Genomic DNA, 26,517 nt, shown 5'->3' on the forward strand with positions numbered 1-26,517 from the left:
GCTCTCAGTCTCTACTCTAATTCAGAGTACGCTGAATTACTGCATCCGACACTTTGCATTGCACTTGGTGATGTATTACTTGGATGCAGCTGCTCGGCTATGGAAACCCATTCCATGATGCTCTCTGCGCACTGTTCTTATCTAATCTGAAGGCCATATGAAGTTTGGATGTCTGTAGTGACTGACTCTGCAGAAAGTTGGTGACCTCTTAGCACTGTGCACTTCAGCATTTGCTTTTTGTGCTTTACCATTTATGTGGCCTTCCACTTCGTGGCTAAGTTGCTGTAGTTCCCAAACACTTCCATTTTATTATAATATACAGTAGAACCCCGGAACTCGACCGTGTCAGTACATTCGGAGTTTGACGCAAATTTTCGAGAAACACGACTGTATCACTTCTCGGCGCTCCTTCCGGAACTAATTCGCTTTGAGTTCCGGGGTTCTACTGTAGCTGACAGTTCACTGTGGAATATTTAAGAGCAAGGAAATTTCACGACTGGATTTGGTGCACAGGTGGCATCCTATCACAATTCCATGCTGGAATTCACTGTGCTCCTGAGAGCAACCCATTCTTTCACAAATGTTTGTAAAAACAGTCTGCATGCCAAGGTGCTTAATTTTATACACCTTAGGCCAAGGAAGTGATTGGAACACCTGATCCCAATCATTTGGATGGGTGCGTGAATGCTTTTGGCAATATTTTGTATTTGTGACTGTTGTGGTGCCCATATGTGCTTCCCTGTCCTGATGGTACTTCCTAAGTGCTCTGCCTGATTGCCACTTGTTAATATCAGATAACAATGTTATCACAAGCAATCTTGTCTGAAAATGGGTAAGCGGATCTTAAAATTATAGGGTGTGGATATTGTTTGTTTATTGTGCTTATACAGAGATGTAAAACTGCTTAATACACAATAAAGCCACTATATTTAAAAATATTACATGGATGGATAGATAGAAGATAACTAAACTTTAGTTGTGTATCTGAAGTCTAGCATTTCAATCAGGAGAGACGAGCCTTTCCTGAGATCCATCCTGGTCCAGCCACCTCCTGACTAACCAGTGTGGATGAAGGATAAACCCACTGCTCTGGATCTCTCCCCTGCTATGACTACCATTACCAACCATCAAGATGTTTGGGACTGAATAGGAATTACACAGAGAACTCATGTATATTAATACCAAGATGAGATTTTATTTATCCTTCCCATCTTTTCTTTGTTTTTCTATCTCTTTAATTGTTGTTATGGTGACCGGTGTCAGCCAGAGGATGGGTTCCCCCCTGAGTCTTGGTTCCTCTCAAGGTTTCTTCCTCATGTTCTTAGAAAGTTTTTCCTTGCCACTGTCGCCCTTGGCTTGCTCACTGGGGGTTTAGACTCGGACACTTGTAAAGCTGCTTTGTGACAATAATTGTTGTAAAAAGCGCAATATAAATAAATTTTGATTGACTGATATTCACTGCATTATCAAATTTAAAATATAATACAGATATATAGGTACTCTACATGAATTCCTAACTTGTATTTAACAATCATGCCTTTATTTCTAGTTTCAAGCTAGCTTAGTAAGCAAGTTTTAGACATTATATTAGACATTATATTTCATTATAAAACGTGTCACTCTTGCTAATTCCATTGTGCATTAGTATTACTGCATTCATTTACTGATATATTTAAGTATACAAAAGCACTTTTAGTCGTTAGACACACAAGTTCCTAAGTATGTAGAGGTTCCCTCCCAAGGCTGTTAGCTCTGGTATGTGTGATTCATCCAATAACACTGAAAATCGCCACTGGAAACAAGGGGAAGCTAAGAGGACAGGGAAACCCGTTTGGGCACCACACCAGGAAGAATTTAATAAATATGTCCTTAATAAACATTAATGACCATGTGTACATGACGTCTAGTTAAATATTTGTGCTCAATTTTCTATTTGGGAGCAATAAAACTGTCAAAATGGTTTGACATGAGAACCCAAACATTTACTCTTACACAGGTGGTTTGTATTTAAATTAAATTAGCATTTTACAAACAAAAAAATAACAGCTTCCAAAGTCAACTGGACCTCTGTGGAGAGATTGTTTTGAATTCAACCCCTTATATAACTACACATAATTGGACGAAAAAATGGAAGAAAAGTAATATAGGATGAAACACGTTCACAAAAAAAAAACTCAGAAGGAAGCCAGGATTGACTGAAGCGTTGGAACAAATGGAAAACTTCTGAACACCAGGTTTCCTTTTGTGTCCTCGCATCGTGAGGGATTTATGGCAGATCACCATCATCTAGAGCACAGAGTCAATCAGTTCAGCCTGTGGTCTATGCACACATGTTGCACAGCTGTTCTGATTGAAGATGTAGGCACAGACCATATCAGATTTCTTCCCATGTAAATAGTTGACCCAAAATCTTCAATCAGAATGGTTTCAGTCTGAATGAAAGTGTACATGTAAACCTAGCCACTGTATCAAATTTCATCAAACTGTTTTGACACTAAAACTCCACCGAGATGTTTTACTTTTTACCAAGTTTCTCTGTATCTCACTCTTATCTCTCTCATTGTCATCTATCTATCTATCTATCTATCTATCTATCTATCTATCTATCTATCTATCTATCTATCTATCTATCTATCTATCTATCTATCTATCTATCTATCTAATATAAAAAGGTAGAAGTAAAACAGTGGAGGAGGTTGGTTGAGTTTCTCTGTTCACTCTGTGGACAGCAGTAACCCTGCTCCAGGGTTAACTCCAAGCACTTGAACCATACTGTAACTCAAATGGAGCAATGAGGAGACTCTGTTGTCCTCTCTGTTGTCCTAGCTGCATTACATAACTCATAACGACTACTGGCGCACAGTAGGACTACCAGGCCGTTTGGCTGCAGTTTGGCAGACTGAGTTTTTTTTTATAATTCACAGACTAGCACTTGTAACAGTTTTCTCATAAGCGCTACCTTTCTTCTAAGTAGATTAAAAAAACGTGGAACTTGGAACACATGGTTAAACTCCAACACTACTAATTGGCATGCCATTGTAATGTTGGGGGGGAGGGGGGGGTAGCAATGGGGGGCTAAATCAGCACACAGCTGCTGAGTGAACGCAGCATGAAGAGCTTGTAATGGAATGCTCAGTCAGATGCCAGTGCCTCCTGTACAATATTAACTGGGGCTCTATGTGCGTCATCCGACACAGCAGCTGACCCTGGGAGTGTTGGAGGAAGGGGGGTGGGGGGGGGGGGGGGGGGGTGAGAGCACATAACTCACCCGCTCCTTCTCGCCCTGCTAGGATTTCTCTGGTTGCGTGCATCCTATATATGTATTCTAAATTAAATGTTGATCTTTTTAGTTTTTCTTTTATAACACCTCACCATTACACCGAGGTTAAAATGCATGCGAATGGCCTTAATAGGTTGCAGGTTCATTTTGGTGTACGTTTAATTTTTGAAACACAAATGCAATTATAAGTTGTACATTTCTACCAAATACTGGCTGAATTAGTTACACATGCAGTATCACGTGACCTACAGAAGCATGCCACACATGTTGCGAGGCACACGTGTGACGCGCAGAAGAGCGCTGAGGTTGACTTGAGAGAAGAGAGTCTGAGTGGGACTTGGCTCTCTGAAGGACGCTCGGGTCCTCCGTCACGTCACAGCTGCCGCGGTAACGCCCACGTAGCTTGCGAGGCCTCCATATCCCGCTGGGATTCAGACGCTGAGATTCCCACCCATTGCTTAAGTGTTCAGCTCCTTTTGTCCTAGCACAATACCTTGAGCTCGAGAGCAGTGTCACACTTTGAGCGCGTCACACACTCCCTTTAAGCAGCGTGGGCCTATGACGTGGAGTACGGTGGCCTGCAAGTGCAAAATCGAATTTGAATTTTAACAAAAAAAAAAAAAACGCAACAGTGAAACCAAAACACGATCGCAAATACAACAGCAATTCACATCATTCAAAATGGAAAGTTGGTCCTAGTCACATCACTGCTCATTTCACACATAATACGGTTGAAGTAGTTTTGTAATTAAGGTTTCTATGTTGTATATGTACGACTTGGCGCATTATATAGTACCTATATATGCTGCACTACTGCACTATTAGGGATTTTCATGGAATTATCAATTGCAGTTCTTGCCCTCACTCTGAAAGGCACAACGTGTAACGCTGCGCAGACGTGGCTGGACAGAACAGATCGTTTTGCTTAACAGGATGCACATTGATCAATGTATAGAAGGCAGTGGACCTTTTAAATGTAAAGAATTTTAACATGTACTGTTGGTCGTTTATTAATTCCACCTGAATGAGTGAAATCCTTTTTTAAATGCAATCTTTTTTCATAGGGTGTGTAGGCCTACTTTGCCAGAACTAGGGTACGGGTCACTCCTCTGATTGAGACTGTTGGGTACTTTTGGCCTTGTGCCATTACTCTGGAGGGACTCCAGGAAATGTTCTCGCCACGCACCTCGACATCCTCGTCTACGGAATGTGCGCTGAAAACACAGATAACACATGATTGGAGCACAAAGACACGCTGTGTAAGACTCTTGTGTTTAAGACTCTGGGAACATGCTCAAGTAATATCTAGCCAGCAGGGAGAAAACAGATGAGGTCTATTTCCCATGAATAACATCAGTCTAACACAGTTAGCCTCCCTCTGCACTGAAGGCAAAACTCCTGATAATCCTTTTTGCGTCAGCAACTTTTGAGAGCCACTTTGGTGGTGATTCACAGCCATTAATAGGTAAGGACACTGCCATTTGCGGACTACAGTCAGCGTTGTTATATTGCTGTTGTTCTTGGGCTCGTGACCAACGCCTTCAGGAGTGGCCTTCTTTCATTGGCTGTTCTTTTGGCTAAGTGCGGCTCCACTGCCTTTGATGTCACCTAATTTAGCTTACAGAGTGTTTACAAAAACATTGTTTCTGGAAAATGGAGCCGTTTTTTTTGGCTGTGGACCAGATTTGCAAAACAATACATTGGGAGCAGTGATTGCAATGTGGTTTTTGTAGGTCTTCTTTCTCTTCCTTTCTGGCCAAGCTACAATCGGTGCGCTATAGAAGATGCTACAGTATTAGGACATAAGGAAAAAGCATCATATGACTCTTGAGCCCTTTGATAGTAAATCAGGGGTGTAGTGTATTAAGATTCAGCCATGAGAGGGGAGGTGAGTCACCAGTGAGTGAAAAGCACTTCTTAACTGCAATATAGTTTAAAGTGTCAATCCAAATGAAGGCTAATCAGAACGGGCATCTGCTCCAGCTTCTCACCGCAAAATACGGTTTCTGCCTGAAGGTTTTCTTGGCAGGCCACAGGTCAGCTGCCCTGTTCACATTTCAAGGCCTCCGAGGGAATGGAGTATAGACTACATATAAAACATTAACCAAACACGAGGGAAGACAGTAATGAGACAAGACACGGTTCCTGGGATAGAAATAGAAAGGCCTTTTCTGCATATGGATTGGAAATGTAAATATTAAAACATCGGTTGTCCCACTCCCTGTACTCCAGGACAGATGCGTGCTCACGCATGCATGCACATGCATACACACACTCACACACACACAGTATCCTTCTGCACCCGCATGGTGGCAATGACGTTAGTCAGAATGGAAAGGATGAGTGTTTACTCTGCAGTGGGCGTCTCCCTCCTGCACCTGTTCCCTTGCTCACGGCCGCTCTTCCTGTTCACTAGTCCTGTCCTCCCCCTCTCTCCCCATCTAACACCACCTCTCCCTGCAGCCCACACCCGCAAACCATCTCACTCACCACTTTTACTTACTGCCCTTATTGTTTTTTCTTTACGTTTTTCTCCATCCACAAAAGTATGTGTACCCCCCCCCCCCCAATCCCCCCCTCTCAGTCTCTCCCTATATTTTTCCATTGGAGTGGCTTTGTTATTACATGTTCTCTGACTCTCCCCCACTCTCCTTGTTTCTCAGTGATAACTCATACGTCATCATCTGGAGCTCCAGCTGCTGTAGGAGGAGAGGAGAGGAGGGGGTGGGGGAGGGGCGGGAGAGGGGGCGGGGCTAATGCAGTGGGAAGCTGTGCCTGTGATTTATGGCTTTCGTAGCAATGACGCAAAACACTCAAATTAAAACTGAAATCATTTTTACCTCGCCCCCTAACCTAGCCCAAACACACACGCACACACACATACACACACACGCACATGAACACACACCTTGTCTGCTGCACTCTGAAGAGCGTTCTCTGCTACTTCGTTCTGCCTCGCTGAACGCTGCAATCTGTTCCGGGGCTTTTCTCGAGGGCAGAGTCCTGTCTTCAAAGTAAACGTGGCTACATATGAGAGCTGCACGAGGACGTGACCTTTCTGTGAAGAAGAGAGAGAGAGAGACAGAGAGAGAGAGAGAGAGAGAGAGAGAGAGAGAGAGAGAGAGAGAGAGAGAGAGAGAGAGAGAGAGAGGTGCCCATGAAGGAACCCTTGACACTTGTGCTGTGAGGCTGGAGTGTCAGAGTCAGTATGCGTGTGCATTAATCAAGATGAAGATAAAGTGATCCTTGGGGTGTGATCAGCCATGGGTAACTAAGCCTACAGGTACGTGATTTAATATCTCTCAGACACAATAGATGACAAACACAGCATGGTGTAGTATCTCCGAGCCCCACACGTCTAGCCGGGGTGCCTGTAGACCACCAGGCAGTCATGTCTGCCGTGAGGTCATCCCGTTCCTTCTCCTCTGCTTTCCAATTCGCTGTTATCTGTCCCTCCCTCTCTCTGATTGGCCATCTTTCCTGTTTGACCCAGCTGTCTCTTTTGTCTCAGACCGGCCTTTCTCCACAGATCTGAAGGAGACGTCTGCTGTCTGGTTTGCATTTGCACTTACTCGCTCAGCTCAGTAGTCTAAGCAGCTCTGCTGATTACAGCATCAGAACCCCACGGCCAGTTCTCCCACACCGATGCACCAGACTGACTTTTCTGTAGCGCATGTTCGCAGACAGCTGACTCAGTGCATAACCACAGCAAACGACACATTAAAGAGGTTTTAAAAGGGTGAAGAAATAGTTGTGGGCACACAAAGCATTATGTTAAATGCAGTTCAGCTTTCTGAAGCCGGCTCTCAGATCCCAAAACGAGAGCCGTCAGTGGCATTCGCAAATCTCTTCCCTGAGAATGCGCAGGGCAAGGACCTTGAGCCCTTACCGTGAGGACACGGAGACTACCAGCTCGTGCTAAAAGGACACCACATGTTCTTGGCGACTTGTTATGTGAGCCCACGGTCGCCATGTCTTACAGCCCACTGTGTTGACAGGCAAAGCTGCAGTGAATGTGTTGAATTAGGGCCATGTCACCATGCCCGAAATCCACAGTCCATGCCCGGTGGGGTCATCCAGTGCCTCAGGATGCCTAGAGGTCACGTGGTGGGGGCACTGCTGGAAACCAACATACAATAAAGCACGAATATGTTCAGCGTGAGCATGATTATTATGCTGTCACATCAAAGCCATTGACATGGCCTCAATCTGTCAGAGCCAGTGTTGTGGTTAAGGGTAATGTGCATAGGGAATAGACGTCTGTCAAGACCTTTTGTATCAGAGCTTACAAAAGGATGAAATTCTAATGCAAGGAAAATGTAATTTATGGTAACAGCATAGCAGGACAGCCTTTAACAGACTTTGTTAGATAATGATCTTTAATATGAATGATCATTTAATGAACTTCTACTCATCACCTGAATACATTTCTGCAAAAATGGCACCATAGCGACAGGGATGACGCAAGTGACACGTACACTCAAGACATGATGGCCTTTAACAACTGTGCGTGTGTGTGTGTGTGTGTGTGTGTGTGTGTGTGTGTGTAGGGGGGACTGAACTGGGGGAAATAGAACTCTTGTACATGTAAATGGTGTCTGATGGGGGGGACAGGAGTGCTGTTTCTGCTCGAGGCTTCTCCTGTGTCCCTGCTCTTCCGATTAGTGTGTGGCTGTGCAGCATTGCACCGCACTAATCTGGCTAATGACGCGCACTTGCACCGCATGACAGAACCAGTTCTGCAATACAGGCTGTCATTTTCCTTACATTCCAGCAGCTGTCAGTGAAACTGGCATGCACAGATATCCTTCGAGGGAAAATAGAGTCTGTCTGTGTGGCAGAGGCTCTTTAAGCTGGCTGCATGGATCTGCTTCTCTCTCTTGCTCTCTCTCTCTCTCTCTCTCTCTCTCTCTCTCTCTTCTCTTTCTCTTTCTCTCTCTCAGGCACCATCACCTTCCACTCAAATAATTCTAAGGTCTCCCTTTGATTTGTGCTACATCCTGGATCTCCTTACAGAGGAGAGACAGTGTGTGCGACAGTTCAACCTTAACTGATCCAAGACCACTACGGCAGGGAAATATACGGTTCCTTCACCTCACAGGAAGAACACACACACACACACACACACACACACACACACACAAACAATACAAATGACCAAACCAATTTCTACTTGTTCCAACAGAATGAGATAATTATTTCCTGTTCATCATTCTAGCAAGACCATATACATTCTGTTTGAAATTGTGTACCAGCATTATGTATAAATACAGGTATTACCCTTTAGAGGTCATTATGTATAAATACAGGTATTACCCTTTAGAGGTCATTATGTATAAATACAGGTATTACCCTTTAGAGGTCATCCGGAACCTCAGTACTGCAGTTAAACCTCAGTTATATTTCAGTATTCTGCTCACAGGCCATTCTCATGATAAAATGGATGATGTTCCTGGATGAGAACAAAGCAGGGATTTCCCATAACACACAGGAGCCGGGGGCCAGGAAGCCCGGACCAGGAGGAGCAGATGACGTTCCCGAAGACCGTCCAGGCAGAGCGGGAGGGGCACCATCCATCCCAGCCCAAAAGCTTCCAAAACGTGTGTGCATTCATGCAAGAGTACACACACACACACACACACACACACACACACACACACGTGCACACACACACACACACACACACACACTCATAATATACTGTGTGCTAGGGTTTCCTCTCTGCCTCTACCACATTCGTGTTACATAATCTAATTCCTTCCTCCTGACCTGCTTATGGTCACTCCTCTGTTTGCCATACACAGTTTCTGTGCTCAAGCCTGGTAAACCCCCTATTGCATGTGTATGTGTGGTTTTGTGTGTGTGTGTGTGTGTGTGTGTGTGTGTGTGTGTGTGTGTGTGTGTGTGTGTGTGTGTGTGATAAGTAATCATACTGCAGAACCATACATATATTTGCATTGTTTCAGGCCATGGAGGAATCATGCCAGTAGCATCTCTAAATGCACTCTGCCTCTCCAGACTGCAGAGTGGGCAAACCACCCTGGCAAACATGAGCCCCAACATCCTGCTTGAGTCACGAGGCGGATCACCACATGACAGAGTCAGGAGACGTGCTGGTGTTTGAAACGGAGGGCTGGCCTGTCCATTCTCCTCTCAGTTAGTTGCACTTCTTGTTTCTTGTAAAGACATCTTCCACAGGACAACTGGTTACAAACATTTCATGTTACAACTATTTCCAGTTCCGAAAGTTACTTTACTTACCTTCCATTTGAATGCCCTTAAATAGTTTGAATGACTTTAATGCACGTTAAAATGCCTTTCCCACTAATGTCTAATTACACCTGCATCTCCCTGCCTTTATATGGGATTAGTAGAACTTGTCCATTGACATTTATGCAAGGACTGTTTTAATGGTAGAAGCTAGGATTTTGGTTGGGAGAACTAGGCCTAAACCGGTGAAAAAGACTCCATCTGCCTTTTGCCTCTTTTGAAGGCATTCAACACCCAATATTTAACCAAGACTAGCAGTTGCTGAATTTGACCTCTCCTTTAATGTCACTGCAGACTGGTAACTGATAATGGCATATTGAAAATGTCTTGTGTGTGTGTTTACGTAAAGGCCATCAGTAAACCCAATATGTTTCCTGATGTCTTATTGGGTTTTTGAAGGGCTGACCCATTTCACAGGGCAAGATTTCAGAAAAGTGGATTTTTCAGAGAAAATGTGTGTTTACTGCCCTCTGGTGGCAAAAGCAGAAAACACACAAATCTACTCGGGGACAAAAAAGCTTTTATTTAAAACAGTAGCAAATTCATTACAGAATAAAACATATCCAAAAAGGAAGAAACAAGTTTTACAGTAAACACACAACCCGATAGCCCTGTAACCTTATAAGTGAGGTTATAGACACCTTTGGAAGAATCACCTTCCACTCTTACATTCAGTTTTAATTGACCAAAAAATGCACAGTAAAACGAACAGAATGTACACAAAGAAAAAAAGGTTTGGTTTCTGGGATATGACCACAGGACATGAGCAAAAAACACAATTATTTACACTTGTCCACTTAAACACCCGTTTTCAATGGCAGAAAATTATTCTCAAAGTTTGATTGGATGCTGTCTGCTTTTCCAAACACACCCGTGTTTCACCACACCCATTATTGACCAACCAAGATCAACTTGGGCGAAGAAACTAAGAATGACTGGCGAAGGCGGGCCTCCTCTGCTGCAGGTTAGTCACATTGCCACAAGGGGGCAGTATAACCCTACATGCGTGCCAAATCATATAGGAACATTGTCATTCTCGCATGCACAGGACAGAAAATAGCTGCATTCAAAGTCAACAATGTAATAAACCCAAAATAAAGCTTGCCTTTTTCTCATTTAAAATATATACATCTCAAAAATGTTTTATTGTAAATCTACATAGTTTTATTTCACTTAAAATAAAGCCACTCTAAAAGCACTGATAATATCAGCATTTACTGTCTGAGAAAATAAACCTGAAAGCAATACGTGGGGGGAAGTAATCCAGTGTCTTTAAAGAAATACTAATCAGACATTCTACTCATTTCTACTTACTGTAAGATTTCCTCTTTCTGATCATGACTGCATGGGTGTGAGCAACAACAACAAATCACATTAAACTAAAAGTATTTGATTCTGCTATTTTTTCCAGCTTTCTATGCATCTTTTCAAAAACTGCTGTGTTAATATTTGGGTGTGTGTTTTGTGTGTGTGTGTGTGTGTGTGTGTGTGTGTGTGTGTGTGTGTGTGTGTATTGGCCAGAAAACTGCTACAGGTCATCAGGGATCGAGCACTCAGACATTGTACGACCTCTTCGTTCACGACTAGTCACAAAATTCAGGAGGTCGATGGCCGTCACAATGCCAAACACCATCTGCTTCGGAACAGAAGATCCATTGGTCATGTCTAGAGACAGACAGAAAAGAAATAGTGTTACAGATCAGTCTGCACATACACGTCATAATTCAGATCCCAGTCCCAAAGCAGGCAAACAAAACTACTCAGTGACCTGTTGAAGCAACAGGTATTACCATGATAAGATCAAAGTTCATGACCATGCTTCTGCTCACACTGCTGTGTCCTTGGGCAGTACGCCACACATGCACATAGTTGTGACGCAGGAGACAGACTTAACACCCCCCCCCCCCCCCCCCCCCCGTAGTCTTCTTTCCTGTTTCCTGAACTACCGCTTTGTGAGCGTTGTGGCCGCTTCAGGTGTTGAAAACTAGCTAAGAAATTTGGACAAATACCAAAGTCACTCAATCATTGAAGTATCAAATGAGCCTTTGCAGCAAAAAGCAGATACACCATCCATTTCCCCTTTTATAAAATCTATTAGTTTTTTAGTTGTACAACCTTTATCTTACAATATAAAGTAAGCTTTATTTATATTTACCATTTTATATTATTAATAATAATTATTATTATTTATTTTGTTTTTATACTGCAGATAAACATTATATGGAATTGGTGTGATTTTGCATTGCAAGGTGCTGAAATATTATTGCTTGAAAATGTTCTAAAATAATTAGCAAACGCTGTTTGGATCCTGTGCACCATGGCCAGCTTTGGCAGTGCAGTCAACAAAGCCAGCACAGAGAGCAAAATGAGCACGCACGTACACGCCCACATGAACACAAATGCACGTGCACAAACACGTGCACACCCCTGCAAACGCAGGACTGTGGTGAAAACACGTCCAGAGGCAGGAGAGAGGGGTAAGAGCGGTAACCCCACACACACCACAGGGTTACTCACACTGGATCTGTTCGTGTACCACCAGAGCAAAGTGGTCTGTCTCCAGGATGCGGGAGAGTTTGCCAAGGTTGTCTTTTAGGCAGACCTACGTGTGTACACACAAGCACAGAGATGGATTTGTTTTTTCTTACATGGAGGAAAAATATGCAGAATGATTATTTTAATTTTTAAGTTTGCATTAATTATGAGAAAGAATAGAACATTTGGCCCAGTACAAGACCCCCTACAGGCTCAGAGAATCGGCCCAGTTGCTGTCTTGTTAATTACTCAGTTGATATGTGCATTATAGCATTTCAGGTACAGCAGAAGTGCAATGCTAAACTCTGCTGAGGTGCTTCATGCAGCAGCGGAGAAGAGAGGACGCTGAGAACAGATCCCTCTGACAGGAGTCCGCCAGTCTGGGCACGTTGAAGTGTGCGTGTGCACACGTGGTCTGGGGGCGTGTGGGGGCGTGTGGGGGTGTGTGGGGGTGTGTGGGAGACACGTAGGCTCTGCTGAGTGGGCGTGTCTGGGAGCACTGGGGAGCATTGTTGTGTCGATGTTGTGGAATGAAAAACCTTTCTGTGTGTCTAAATGTAATCTCTCAGGTGCGAGTGTGTGGGAGTGTGTGGGAGTGATCGTGCACCTGTTTGAACTGTTTGTAGAGAACCTTGACAACAGGGTCCGACGGACTCACTTTACCAGCAAGCACAGACGAAAGCATGTTGCCAAGGGTGACCATACCCAGAATCACCCTGGAAAGAGTAAGAGAGTGAGAGTGAGAGTGAAAGAGACCTAACTCTACAACTTCCTGAGAAAAATGAGATCTAGATTTTTATACATCTCAATTTACAGATACCCATAACATCACTGTTGTTCAATGTATTTATTTTGTTCCTATGAAAGTAATAATGTAAGTAATAATGTAATTTTATGATGACCACCGGAATTTATTTAAGGTAATCTTGAGATCGATTATGATCCCACCCCTACTGGATTACCTTAAGTGACCTATTGAGCAGGTGTTTGTGTGTTTGGAGAGCGTACCCCGCCTCGTTGACCACAGGGGCCTGGTCAAAGGCCTTCTCCTTTAGGATCTGAATGGTGTTTTTAATAGTGACACAGGGCAGAACAGTCAAGGGAGCAGACAGGTGCAGCTCCTGAAGAGTCAGATTCCACCACCTAACGAGAGAGAGAGAGAGAGAGAGAGAGAGAGAGAGAGAGAGAGAGAGAGAGAGAGAGAGAGAGAGAGAGAGAGAGAGCACATATTAGATCACGTTTCGATGGTGAACTTCAAGCAGAGCGGTGCTCTCTGGGTTCTCTGGCCTACACCCATGTGCAGCTGAAGAGCCTCTATGTTTAGAGCGGCCCGTCTTGCCAGCGGGTGACAGATGCGTGACCGTCTGGCCTACATAAGTCTGAAACACCAAAAGCAGAAGCAGCAGGATGATCCGCTCGCGCTGCTGGGTCCTGATGCCCAACTGATTCAGCTCCTCAGCAGATTACCAAGGCCTTCATGTGCCAAATCAAAACTACAACCGTGTGTGTCACGATCCTCTGAGTTAACCTGCTGACACCGTGTCACCTCTCCTGCATATGCAGATTCGTCTATATAACATAGAACTGATCCATGACTGAACCGACGCTTTAGAAAGTTTTACAAAAGAGGACTTGTTTTACACATTATCTTTATTGTCACTGTGTACATAATGCGTGCACGCTTGTGTGTGTGTGTGTGTGTGTGTGTGTGTGTGTGTGTGTGTGTCTCTCTCTTTGTGTCTCTCACCATGGTTTGTTCACCATCAGATCCTCTTCTCTGAGGAAGCCTTTTTCACACATCCACTTGTCACTGAGGAACTTGGACCTGGGAGAGAATGTCATGGTAAATTATTTACGTGTGCATTACACACAAAGTACAAACATTTGCCGAAATATTGTCACCATTAAAAGAAAATTCCAGAGAACATTAAAAAGTACTTTTAAATTTTATTTCTGTTGTCTTGTTTTTGTTTGTGCATGTGTGTGTGTGTGTGTGTGTGTGTGTGTGTGTGTTTGTGAGTTTGTGCACGTGTGTGTGTGTGTGTGCACGTATGTAAGGTTTCTTGGAGCACTGAGGAACAGGCGGGATCGGGTTACCCGGCCGGATCTGGGGTAGGAACTGTGCTGGGGGGGTCAGGGGGTAGGGACTGTGCTGGGGGGGTCAGGGGGTAGGGACTGTGCTGGGGGGGTCAGGGGGGAGGGGCTGTGCTGGGGGGGTCAGGGGGGAGGGGCTGTGCTGGGGGGTCAGGGTTGCTCACATGTAGTTTCGGATGGAGTCTGGCAGGACGACCACACAACGTTGTCCTTCCTTCAGTCCACCAGCCATCTTCACCGCTGCAGCCATCGCAGAGCCTGAACTACCACCTACACACACACACACGCGCGCAAACACACACGCGCACACACACACGCGCACACAATATTTAAATCCTTTTTTTGGATTAGCATGCAAGATAAAATATACTTGTTCAGAGTCATTATGCAATTCAAGCCTCTGTTCACAGCAAATCATACCTTAAGGACACAAATGTAAAAAACAGCATCTTTCCAGCAATTGCTTGGCCACCCATGGAATCATTTAGCAAGACGGGGGAATGTGTGGTCACGACAAGCCGGCGATCTCCCCGTTCATAGGTCAGAGGTCAGCCCAGTGATACCTCTGACGGAACTGACAGCACTCTAATACATCATGCCTACACATCTGCAGACGATCGGTTTCTGGTGAAGCTCCCGTGTCACAAGCGTCACAAACGTGTCACAACCTAAACCACGTTCAGCTACTCAGCCCCAGACGGCTAGTCTCCCTGGGCTCTGACAGAGGCGGCGTGCGCCTTTAAGAGCCAGAATAGATGATGCAAGCTCTCTCACTGCAAGAGCGTCATGATTCAGCATGTGCAACAACGGTGAGTAAATCCATTCACCCGCAAATCCTTCTTCTTTTCTACTGTGAAATCTCTCTTGTTGAACGTATAAGTCCCACCCACTTTCTAACAAAATGTATTATTCTTTTCAATAAGTGTAAATTTTGGAATAGGAAAATCAGTAAAAAGATACTGAATTTTTGGAAAGCAAAATTCACTCACACACAAACACACATATGCACACTCACACACAAACACACATATGCACACACACACACACACACACACACACATACACACACACACACACACACACACACACACACACACACACACACACACACACACACACACACACACACACACACATGCGCACGCACACGCAAGAGGAGAAGGAAAGTGAGCACGCACCACACAGCAGGCCTTCATCTCGGACCAGCATCCTCGCCATGGTGAAGGATTCATCATCGTTAGACTTGTACCAGCCGTCCACCACCTGACAAAGGGGGAGCATGTCAGCCTGGAGTAACATGTCAGCCTGGAGTAACATCTAATGAGTATTTACTGCTCATTACATACATCCCCACCGAATACTACACTAGTAATCAAATAAATGTATTCAGACCCACATGCTACATAATCAACCACCACAAAAAGGGTAAACAACATTTCTTCTGATGGACTTATTGAAGGAGAGACTTATACTTTCCGATGAAAGTATAAGATGTTAAATAAACACTCAGAGATGACGCAACAAAATATTCCCAGTGTATTAAGTGTCTATCAGGCCTGGGAGGGTAAAGTTACTGTCCCAGGGTCAGCTAAACACGTCTTTGAAAGTATTAATTTGATCTTCAAGGGGCAAAAACAGACCCGAGACCAGAGCTGAAGCTTCACACATGTATTTATGCACATACGTCTTCTCATCCCACCCCATAAATCAAGCATGAGCTCTTGCTGGTTTGCACTCACAGATCTGTCCAGTACGGTGGGGATGAAGTCGTAGCCGATGCCCTCCACTTCGTACTGGGTCTTATCCGTCTTATTCAGCTCCTCTGGTTCTGCTAGGATCGAGCCCTCTGGGTCCACGCCAATAATCTAGAACATACACACAAGCCAGACACACATACACGCACATACACACACATTCTACTGCATTAACCTGTAAACAGGATCCATTTAAAAATGCTATATATGGAAGTAAAACATCAATTAATTCTCAATATTATAATTATTAATAATGAAGTAGCCTCACATTATACATACATATTGTACATCTAAATCTAAAGTCAAATCTAAGGAAATGGTTTTCACTATTCTAAATATAAAGATTTACTTAAATATTTATGGACAGTCACAGCAAACTCAAGACAATAACCCAAGATGATAAAACAGCAACCCAGTTGTTCTCATTACTGCTACAGTCACCTCATCACTCTAATGACGCGAGTTTAACAGCAGGCTATATCACAGGCGGTTCTGGTGATGCGGACTCCAGTGCCGTGGACAGGGCCGAGGCCTACCTTGATGTCGGGGCATTTCTCCTTCAGCTTGCGGGCGATGCCCGTGATGGTGCCACCCGTCCCTGCTCCTGCCACCAACATATCTACTTTACCTGCAGGAGCACACGGAGAAGAAGACTTACAGTCAGGGGTTCTCAATACAAGGTGTAATGTATAATATTCCAGGTGTCTAGTACTGCACCTGGAGACTTATCTTACTAATCTAGCACGCCAGATTGTGGATGGTATGCCCTTGAGTGATTTATCAATTTGAGGTCTACACTGTGATTTAGAGAGCACATTCAGACTTGGACCAGAGTCCAGCCTGCTGGAGACAAACGCATGGATACGTTTCTCGACCTGCTTGGATGAAACCTGTGGACTATCAGCAATCAGCTGGGACAGGACAGCTCGCTAGAGGAGACACTAGAGGAGAGACGCACTAGTGGGGACACACTAGAGGGGGCAGAGTTGTGGTGGGTGAAAGTGGTAAAGTTCAAGACCAGGGTAAATCCATTTAGTGAAATCCAGCTGTCTTGGCTTTAAAGACCTTTTATTGTTCTATCATGATAATCACTCTATAATTGGCGCTGCTAGAGACTGTAATACGTGTTGCCTCATTTCACTTAATATAATGGAGGCAAAGAAAATAAAATGTTACGCTCAGTAGACACACACACACACACACACACACACACACACACACACACACACACACAATACTACCATCACACTGCTCCAGGATCTCCTCGGCAGTGTTGTCATAGTGAGCCAAGGGGTTGCTGGGATTGCGGTACTGGTCCAGAATGTGAGCGTTGGGCATCTCGTTCTTCAGCCTCCAGGCCACACCCACATGAGACTCGGGAGAGTCGAAACGGGCAGAGGTGGGGGTCCGAACGATCTCGGCGCCAAGGGCACGGAGCACGTCCACCTGACAACACACGAATCACACACTCTTTTTTTTACACATGTGTAAATAATGCACACTTATTCACATGTCCTTATACATGTGTTCTGTGTTTTATTGAACAGTTTGCTTAATATAAGGCTTCACCTGACAAAATCTCTCTCTCCCTTCCTTGCTTACTCAGTCTCCCTCAGCCTCTCTCAGTCTCCCTCGGTCTCCCCCAGTCTCCCTCAGACTTCCTCAGCCTCCCTCAGCCTCCCTCAGCCTCCCTCAGACTGCCTCAGTCTCCCTCAGTCTCCCTCAGCCTCTCTCAGACTCCCTCAGACTCCCCCAGTCTCCCTCAGCCTCCCCCAGCCTCCCCCAGCCTCCCTCAGCCTCCCTCAGCCTCCCTCGGTCTCCCCCAGTCTCCCCCAGTCTCCCTCAGACTTCCCCCGTCTCCCTCAGACTCCCCCAGTCTCTCTCAGTCTCCCTCAGTCTCCCTCAGCCTCTCTCAGTCTCCCTCAGACTCCCTCAGACTCCCTCAGACTCATTCAGACTCATTCAGACTCCCTCAGATGCCCCAGACTCCCTCAGTCTCCCTCAGACTCCCTCAGACTCCCTCAGACTCACCTTCTCCATGCTCATTTTCTCCGGCATAACAATGATACACCGGTAGCCTTTAACCGCTGCAGCTAGGGCAAGGCCAATACCTGAGAGCACACACACACACACACACACACACACACACACACACACACAACTTGACATCTTATAATCCAAAGCTCAAGTGATGTGTCATGCCTGAAATGCATTTATACAGAATGGTGCGCAGAGTCCTTAAAAAGACTGGAATCATTTTGTGTGTTTGGAATCTCTGGGTAAACTTTCTCACTGTCTTAATGAAATAGCACTGAATGTTCTGGATAATCGGTGTCCTGAATAATGCACTGAAGTGTCAGCAGCGCGTTCAGCACTGTGAGACAGCACATGGTAGTAAAACTACCCATCATATGTGCACTAGAAATTATCATTGTTACACTGACACACACACACACACACACACACACACACACACACACACACACACACACACACACACACACACACACACACACCTGTGTTTCCAGAGGTGGGTTCGATGATGGTGTCCCCAGGTTTGAGGAGTCCAGCTCTCTCTGCGTCCTCTACCATGCGCAGACTGATGCGGTCCTTTACACTGCCTCCAGCATTAAAGAACTCACACTTCGCCACTGCAAACACACACACACACACACACACACACACAAAACATCCAAGACATCAGACCAGGCTACAACTGATAATACTTTTCACCCACATCTGAATCATTTCTGCACAGCTGAATTCTTCATGCAATGACTGTAAACCGGATTATTTTCACAAGTGTATGCATGTCCACGTTTCTCCACAAGCCCTGTACTTTTAAGACGACTGAAAAAGGGTAATCAACCTATCATCTGATTGCTGGTTAATGCTTTCAATGAACAAAGGTTACCACTGCTTTTATATTCCAGGAAGCAACATTCTTTCTTTCATAAAATCATTCATGAGGAAAGTGATAGAACACACACACATAGTTAAGATGCCAAAGCCGGTGTTCAGGCGGCTGAAGCAAAATCCACTTCATGTGCACTTTCTAGAATCAACACATCCTTGGTTTTCAGCTTTGTTAAGCATTTTATGGACTGGTGAACAGGGGGCTTTCGCCCTAGCAGCCTGGCCTGTTCAGCTGAACTCCATCACCCTCAGAGCAGGGGACAGAGAAGCTGGAAGCTCTGTCACAGCTCTACCTGTAGGTCGGAGCAGCTCTGGACTGCTCCACAGAGCATTCTCATGCCAGACAAGAGCTCTACTTTGACAGCACACAACATGTTAGGCTCTGGAGATTCTGACTGAGGAAGGTTAAATGGCTACTGTCAGAGTTAGCAGAAAGCTGGTTCTGTGGTCTGGTGGTCAGAGCACGTGTTTAATTCCTGGAAGTCATTGCTGCCGTAGGCCTTTGCTACAACAGGGCATGATAAAAAATAATAATAATAAAACAACAACAACCAAAAAAAACATATTAATGTTTCTTTTCCTGAGTTGACATTTCATTGGAAGACATTTGTAGACTTGTCACTATAACCATGCCATTGTGAAGTTGAATGAATGATCCCTGTTGCTAAAAGGATCAGAAGTTTAAATACCACACAGCCTTGGTATCCCCGAGGAATGGCATTATGTGAACCCTTGTGACAAACCATAATCCTGCTCACTGTTGACCTTCACTACTGTGGTTAGTCTGTGGATTACAGCAACTTGTGAGATTTTCTGACCCACAACGGAAAACAGAAGGCGAAGGCCAGAGATAAGGGGAAGGAATATTATACACTTGTGTCCTTCGTCTTCAGTGAGTGCACATGTGTGTGCAGAAGGCAGAAAGTGCCTGTTCTACTTGTTTTAACGTCCAGAATGTTCTAGAAATCTGCTTGTGAGACAGTAGTTTCCCTCCCTTCTCCAAACCTTTTTTTCTTCTGACGGGGACAGAGGTGAAATGTCATTCTGCTCATGATAATTCACCTCTGCTTTATTCACGCCGCTCAGGGAAAACCTGATTCCATCGTTAACTCCTCCACAAAAAATGTACACACACACAGACACACACACACACACACATACATACATACACACACAAGCGAGAATCTAGTTCTTATTCACACCTGGTACTGGGTTCACTTCAGTCCTGCACCGCATTCCTCCTCTTTAATTATCTACTGTACATTATTAAAGTGTAAACGGTGTGTTTAAAGCAGGGAACATGCTCAACTCTACACGCCAGAAAACGAGATGCCCTCCTCCATCTCTGCCCAGGGTCCAGAGTCCAGCGCAATCTGGAATATCCTCTCTCCAACACACCTACTAAATGTCAAACTGAATCATCACGATAAGCATAAGAAGTCAACACAGACTCTTACTCACAGATCTCGCACTTGAGCCCGAAGGCTTTTGGGATCTTGTTGATGCGGACCATTGGGGTGTGGCCGATCCTTCCCAGGATGTTGGGCAGGATGCTGGGGGCTTTGGTACTGTGAGAAGACAGAGTATGTCAAGTCTTGAGTATGTCAAGTCTGGTGGGCAATGCACACGGCACAAATGAATGGATGTTTTTTTTCTTTTCTTTTTGCTACATGGGTACAGATCAATTTGACAACTGTAATTGTATAATAAAAATACTGCAGTGACTTTGGGTTTATACTTATCACTAGCGTGTGTGTGTGTGTGTGTGTGTGTGTTCTCACTGCACAGATGGGTAAATGTGGAGGACTAAAATCACAATTGACAGTATGGTAACTGAAACTTTGGAGGTGACTCAAGTCAAAAGAAGCTCAGAATGAAGATGACGCGTTCATACAGTTTGTCTTGCCTCTAAACTGTGGGTGTCGCCCTAAATGAACCTGTGCAGTCACTATGACTTGGCAATCTCCACCAGCACTACCAGCCCAAGCCCCAGACAGGTGGAAAGCGAGTGCCTTGGTACCGCCAACCTTGGCTCAGTCAGCCTATCCAAACCAAGAGTGCCATTAGGGGCCCTGGCCTGCGATAACAGGATTCTCACAGGGACTTTTTCCATTCTGAGTCAAGAACCCAAAACCCATTGTTGCTAACAGAAAAGCTTTTATGTCCAACGTGAACCTCTTGAAGACTTTAGTACAGGCAACATGTTGAGGCTCAAAAGAAACCAATGTAAATGTAATATGAATGTAATGTAAATGTAATATAAATGTAAATGTAATGTAAATGTAATATACATGTAACGTAACATAAATGTAAATGTAATATAAATGTTAATGTAATGTTAATGCAAATGTAATCCAATGTTAACAGAGCCGAGGCTCAAAAGATGCTGATGTATATAAACGATTCACAGAAATGGCTTCTGTGATGCAGATAAATAAACGCTGGCAGGACTGGTGTTCAGAGCTTCCCTGTCCCTCACCACTGGGAGTGCTGATGGGGCGAGTCCGTGTTCGGACCACCCAGACTCCAGGTGCATCTGCTGGGCAGATCCGGCCGGATCCATTTCCTCTCTGAGAGGCCCTGTGTGCTGCTCCCGCCCTGGTCGGTTTGTTCACTGTTGGCGTGGGGCGACTCGTTGTCCACCCGGAGGCCCTCGTCTACGTCTGTTTGGGCGTCTTTGAGCTCTGCGTTCCCGTTGGCCACTGACGTGCCATTGGCCTCTCGGTTCAGGAGCGCCACCTTCTTGGCTGCATGGGGGCAGACGGAACCCGGAGCAGCTGCGTCTGAATCGGACTGTACTGAAGGCATGGCTCACCTATCGGGAGAGAGAGAAGAGGAGGATACAAACCACAACATACAAACACGTGCACACATGCAGGTCACAGATTCATGCACACACACACGCGCACACACACACACGCACACACACACACACACACACACACACACACACACACACACACACACACACACACACACACACACACACACACACTCCAATTAGATATGTGCTGATCTAACAGTTACAGTTAGTTACAGCCCTACAGAAAAAGCACTGTGACAGGTTACATGTGTAACAGAGCCCTTTTACAGAAAGTCCTGCAAAAACGATTGGAGATATATTGAGTCCCTAACCTTTGCTACTGAAGAGTCCCAGTCAGCGAATCTTCTGGAACTCGATACACTCCCTCCCACTTCAGTTATGCATGACTATAAACTTTTGGCATGAAATGTTTGGATACAGTACCTATGTAATGAAGTCCCTTGCATAATGTGTACAAATGTGGACAAGACACAGCGGAGAACGCCAAGAAACTGACATCAACCCAAGAGCATTGGACACACCCCCCTTGTCTCAAATACACAACAACACCCCTTCACACACTCCCACTAACCTCCATGTCATCACAAAAAAGGTGTTAGCAGCTGCAGCACGAGGACTGCATCAAATATTTTATCGTTTTGGGTATTATTAAACAAACAAATGAGCACACAAACCACCAACTAAAGCTTGGTTTCTGAGATGAAGCTCAAAAGATATGTAAGACTATTACAGATATGTTTACAGGTTTCATTGTGCATAATAGAATATTTCATATGAATCCCCCGCTGCTCCAGTTCAGGAGATAGTGAGATCTCTAAGTCTGTTTCCAAAAACAACAAATTCAACTCTTATGCAAGAGAAACCAATATAAAGCATTTTACATAGAGGTCATACATTCAAACTATGTTTTAATACATTTAATCAGCCCTAGCTTAACAACTCTCAACAAATTCTGGCATGTTAATTATTTAGCTTTTCTAAATTATGTTAGCTTTTCCTTCTTCTGACTTAACTCGTGTGTAATATGACTGAGAGTACTTACAGTGTTCATATACAGCGATGTAAAACTGGCACTAAAAGTCCATGGCTGTGTGTTACAGGATGTGTGTGATAAAACCTGAAAGACAACACCACTCTGGCGTGTTTGGGGGCGGAGTTTGCGGGGAGGTGTGGCAGTGGGGGCGTGGCGGGGGCGTATATAGGAACAATGATCTATATTACTATATTAGTAATATAGATCATTGTATAGGAACTTGGGGAATGGGAGGGAGTTGGAGGTTGAGGTTAACACATGTAAAACTTGTTGAGGTTAACACATGAAATCTGCTGATTTCAACCATAACCACATTTAAACAAACGCTATTTATAATTTCCCCTACCTGTTTTGAAGTTTCGAATGAAGAAAAAACAACAGGCAGGAAAGTATTTTAATATCTTCCCTATTTTGTTCTTGCATAATTTCCTTTATAGCCTACATGATACAGTTGTTATATGCATATCCATGCATCATTATTACAGAAACGAGATCTAACTAGTTCCTTAATTAAAGTTTTGTTCATCAAACCGTGACAATTATTACGGCTATTGCCGTTTTGGTGACGTTTGTGCTTTTCCTTGCTGCTTTAGTGCCGTTTGCAGATCGTCCAGAAGATGGCGCTGTAACGGAACTAACGACTGGATGAGTTGTCACACGACGTCTCTATTAGTGCTGAGATTGCCGACGGTTCATTTTCGCCGGGTTAACGGTGGTTGGGGTCTTGAACAGTAGACTCCACGTGGTCACGAACATGCTGGGGTCTTTGTCTTTTGGAGTAAATCCTTACGAGTTAGATTTTATGAGGTTGAGTAGGACCTTTAGATAAAATTCTCAACCTTTTTTTTTTGTTTTTTTTGGTGTTGTAGGGGTGGGTTGTGTTATTTTTTTGCCTTTCCTGTTTATTTCGTAGGGAGTTAGGGAAGTTATATACATTGTATGTACACTGAAGTCATTGCTACATAATCTTTTTTTTATTATTTGTGTAATATAGATATCTGTGTGTGTGTATATATAACGCATATAAAAAAACAAATTAGTGACCTATGCTGCAAAACTCTCCATATCTCTGTATTTACTAGGGTTGTAACACAATAATCATAAATGAATCAGTTATTTTCCAAAACGTCTCGCAGTATAAAAACTCAATGGCTGTGCTCGAAATAGCCTACTTCATTCTGCATACTGCTATACCCAGTATATACTGCATACTGGTCCACGTAGTAGTATGCAGTAGGCCTATAATATCTCAAACCATTCTAGGAGGTCACTTCCATGTATGAAGGTTCCGCACACTTGTGAAATATTTACTGAGGGGATGCAGTACACAATTAACACAACTCTAGTCGTGTTCCGAAATATTTAACCAGAGAAGAATGTAATCCTTGTATAGAATTTTTTTATTTTGGAAGCATACTACATGAGGCATACTGTACGCATATAGTATGTAGTAGGCTTTTTGAACATAACCCAAAACGAGACAAACTCTCATTCTGGTATCACAACGCTGGACAACGGTATAAGAGAAGCGTTTACATGCAAAACACACACAAAAAAACAAACATTTTTGTGTACTAGCCTGCAGGAACTGTGTGTCTTAAAACACACCAATGCCTAGTATTATTATCTGAATCGGCAATAATAGCAGATAATTTCATCATAGCTACAAATAATTTCACCAATTATTGTTTTCTTTACAATTATATCGTTAGTCAACAAAAAGCTGTCTAACCTACCTCTAACGAGGGCCAAGTCAACCTACACCATCGTGATTTTAAACTCAACACAGAACAGCAAAGGAATGCGGCTAGCCAATCCCAGCATGTTACTGTGTCTCGATATTATAACCAGGTAGTTTATCTGGCATGATAATCGTTTTAGACATGAATACGTAACCCGTTGTTTGCTTCTTAAGAGGAACATGAACCATTATACTTAAGTAGGTAGAGAGCACGTACAGACGCTTCTCACGCCGACTGAACGTTTGAACCGGATGATGCAATATCGCTTTGTGGGACAAACCCAGTGATGCTGTGACTTGTAGATACGATACAAAACGTTAAAATGAATCATTACACCTGTTTTCTTGTTTGTTTTGGGCACCAAAGGACATTAAAATATGTTACCAAACGGCACCTTTCTCAAAAAGTAACCAAGCCAACTGTGTGATGCAGGACACGCACGGTGACATTGTCAGGTTACATTGTGAATTAATGTAGAAGTATCACTAATCACTAATGTAGGTGATCACTAACGGCGAGACACACTCACTCACCTGGACGCTGAATACAGGTGGACGGAGTAAAGCGAGGAGGTAACAGTGACGGTGATGTCCTTCGGAACAGCGAGGAGGAAACAGCGCACCAGCGGCTCGCGTGCGTTAAAAAGCGAAATAGATGCCCGGTCGAGAGGCGGGTCATCTTTCTTCAGGGCGTGCGATGATTGGTTGCGGCGGGGGCGTCTACTTATTTCTTTCGGCCAATCATAGAATGCTATTTTGTCGTGCCTTCGCGTCGTGGCCATAAACAAACGCCCCCGAGTTACGTTTTCGTGTGCGTCGTATACGTGGAGAAGAGACGGCATCAGGATGTACAAAGGGAAGCCGGCAAAGCCGGTACAGGAAGTGTAATGCTGTGGGCACTGTCTTGCTTCACCAGATCTTATTCTGATCATAACATCTGTGCTGGAAAATGATGTCCAATACGGAGGCTTCTCCTCGTCACTGAAAGGACTTTCACCTGCTCACATCTTGGGACTAGGTACCACAGGACACTTTCAGAGGTCTTGTGGGGAGTCCATGCATGTCAGAGTGGTTTTGGTGTCTCAAGGCAGACCTACACAATATTATATAGGTGGCTTCATCAGGCAAGTTGCTTTTCTGAATGCTTCCAAATGGGAGTGTACGCAAATGTTCTCCCTCAACATTATTCTGAAATCAATTTAGTCTTAGATATCACGAAAACATTTAACCACAAAAATCCCTAATGGCCACTCAGTTTAATCCAAAGCGCAATTTGGCAGCTTTAATAAAACCTTTCCTACGTGTTCTTACTTATTAAACAGTACACCTCCCAGTCTGTTTTCAGGTGATTTGTCTTTATAGAATCCCCTTTCTCCTTTGTTTTTGATCAGTAGAGCTTTTTGGCATTACTAATCTCTTCAGACACCTCTACAGTGTCGAGATCTATTTACATTTACATTTTCGGCATTTAGCAGACGCTCTTATCCAGACGGACTTACAAAGTGCTTTGCTTCTGATCACAGAATACAGGTAATAGTACCGATAGGCCAGAATTCAAGACACCATTGAGTCAGACTACTACTAAACTACAGGAGTCAATATCATTACCTAGTGTTTTGCAAGTTAGACGTTTGCCAAGAAGCACAAAGAACCATAGACAGACATACAAGTGAAGAACAACGGCAAGTGGTATCAGCTGTACATTTTACATTTTCGGCATTTAGCAGACGCTCTTATCCAGAGCGATGGTAGTGGTAGATGCATTATTATTATGTCTCTGCCAATTACTCAGCCAATCAGGATGATAAACAATGAACAAGACATCTGACAATCTTTCCAAACACAGAAAAAGCAACCTTTTAAAGTTCACTTTCAGCAAAAACAAACTGATATCACATCTCTTAAGTCTGAATACCAAGGTCAAACACTGCAATCAGTGTTAATTTCGTTGACGAATAATTTTCGTCATAGTTTTCGTCAACGAACCTTTTTTCACGACGAAAACGAGACGATAACTAAATAAAAAACTATGCGAAGGGATAAAAACGATGACGAAATTAATGGACATTT

The 26,517-nt window shown here is 44.0% G+C and overlaps 1 protein-coding gene and 2 long non-coding RNA genes across 4 annotated transcripts; 1 reads left to right on the top strand and 2 right to left on the bottom strand.

Moving 5' to 3' along the window:
- Window positions 1–3,280: 3,280 nt before the first annotated feature.
- Window positions 3,281–6,498, bottom strand: LOC143512284 (uncharacterized). Its single transcript, XR_013130415.1, has 3 exons — window positions 6,189–6,498; window positions 4,360–4,494; window positions 3,281–3,858 (listed from the first exon to the last, which is right to left on the bottom strand). It is a non-coding gene; the product is annotated as an uncharacterized LOC143512284 (long non-coding RNA).
- LOC143512285 (uncharacterized) lies at window positions 6,194–10,042 on the top strand. Its single transcript, XR_013130416.1, has 3 exons — window positions 6,194–6,563; window positions 8,703–8,880; window positions 9,299–10,042. It is a non-coding gene; the product is annotated as an uncharacterized LOC143512285 (long non-coding RNA).
- An 11-nt stretch (window positions 10,043–10,053) lies between these two features.
- cbsb (cystathionine beta-synthase b) lies at window positions 10,054–25,127 on the bottom strand. 2 transcript variants are annotated; one of them, XM_077002400.1, is made up of 15 exons: window positions 24,982–25,127; window positions 21,329–21,664; window positions 20,311–20,417; window positions 18,450–18,584; window positions 17,965–18,044; window positions 17,175–17,379; window positions 16,470–16,561; window positions 15,919–16,044; window positions 15,358–15,442; window positions 14,344–14,449; window positions 13,833–13,910; window positions 13,094–13,228; window positions 12,693–12,801; window positions 12,068–12,152; window positions 10,054–11,215 (listed from the first exon to the last, which is right to left on the bottom strand). In XM_077002400.1, exons 2-15 carry the CDS (start codon window positions 21,655–21,657, stop codon window positions 11,079–11,081), a joined length of 1,809 nt encoding a protein of 602 aa, XP_076858515.1. In that variant the 5' UTR covers window positions 21,658–21,664; window positions 24,982–25,127; the 3' UTR covers window positions 10,054–11,078. The 2 variants fall into 2 exon arrangements, with proteins under 2 accessions (XP_076858515.1, XP_076858516.1); XM_077002401.1 differs by lacking the exon at window positions 24,982–25,127 and adding an exon at window positions 22,716–22,783.
- Window positions 25,128–26,517: the final 1,390 nt, after the last annotated feature.

The sequence above is a fragment of the Brachyhypopomus gauderio genome, chromosome 4 (genome assembly GCF_052324685.1).
Source record: "Brachyhypopomus gauderio isolate BG-103 chromosome 4, BGAUD_0.2, whole genome shotgun sequence".
In the NCBI taxonomy this organism is placed as follows: domain Eukaryota; kingdom Metazoa; phylum Chordata; class Actinopteri; order Gymnotiformes; family Hypopomidae; genus Brachyhypopomus; species Brachyhypopomus gauderio.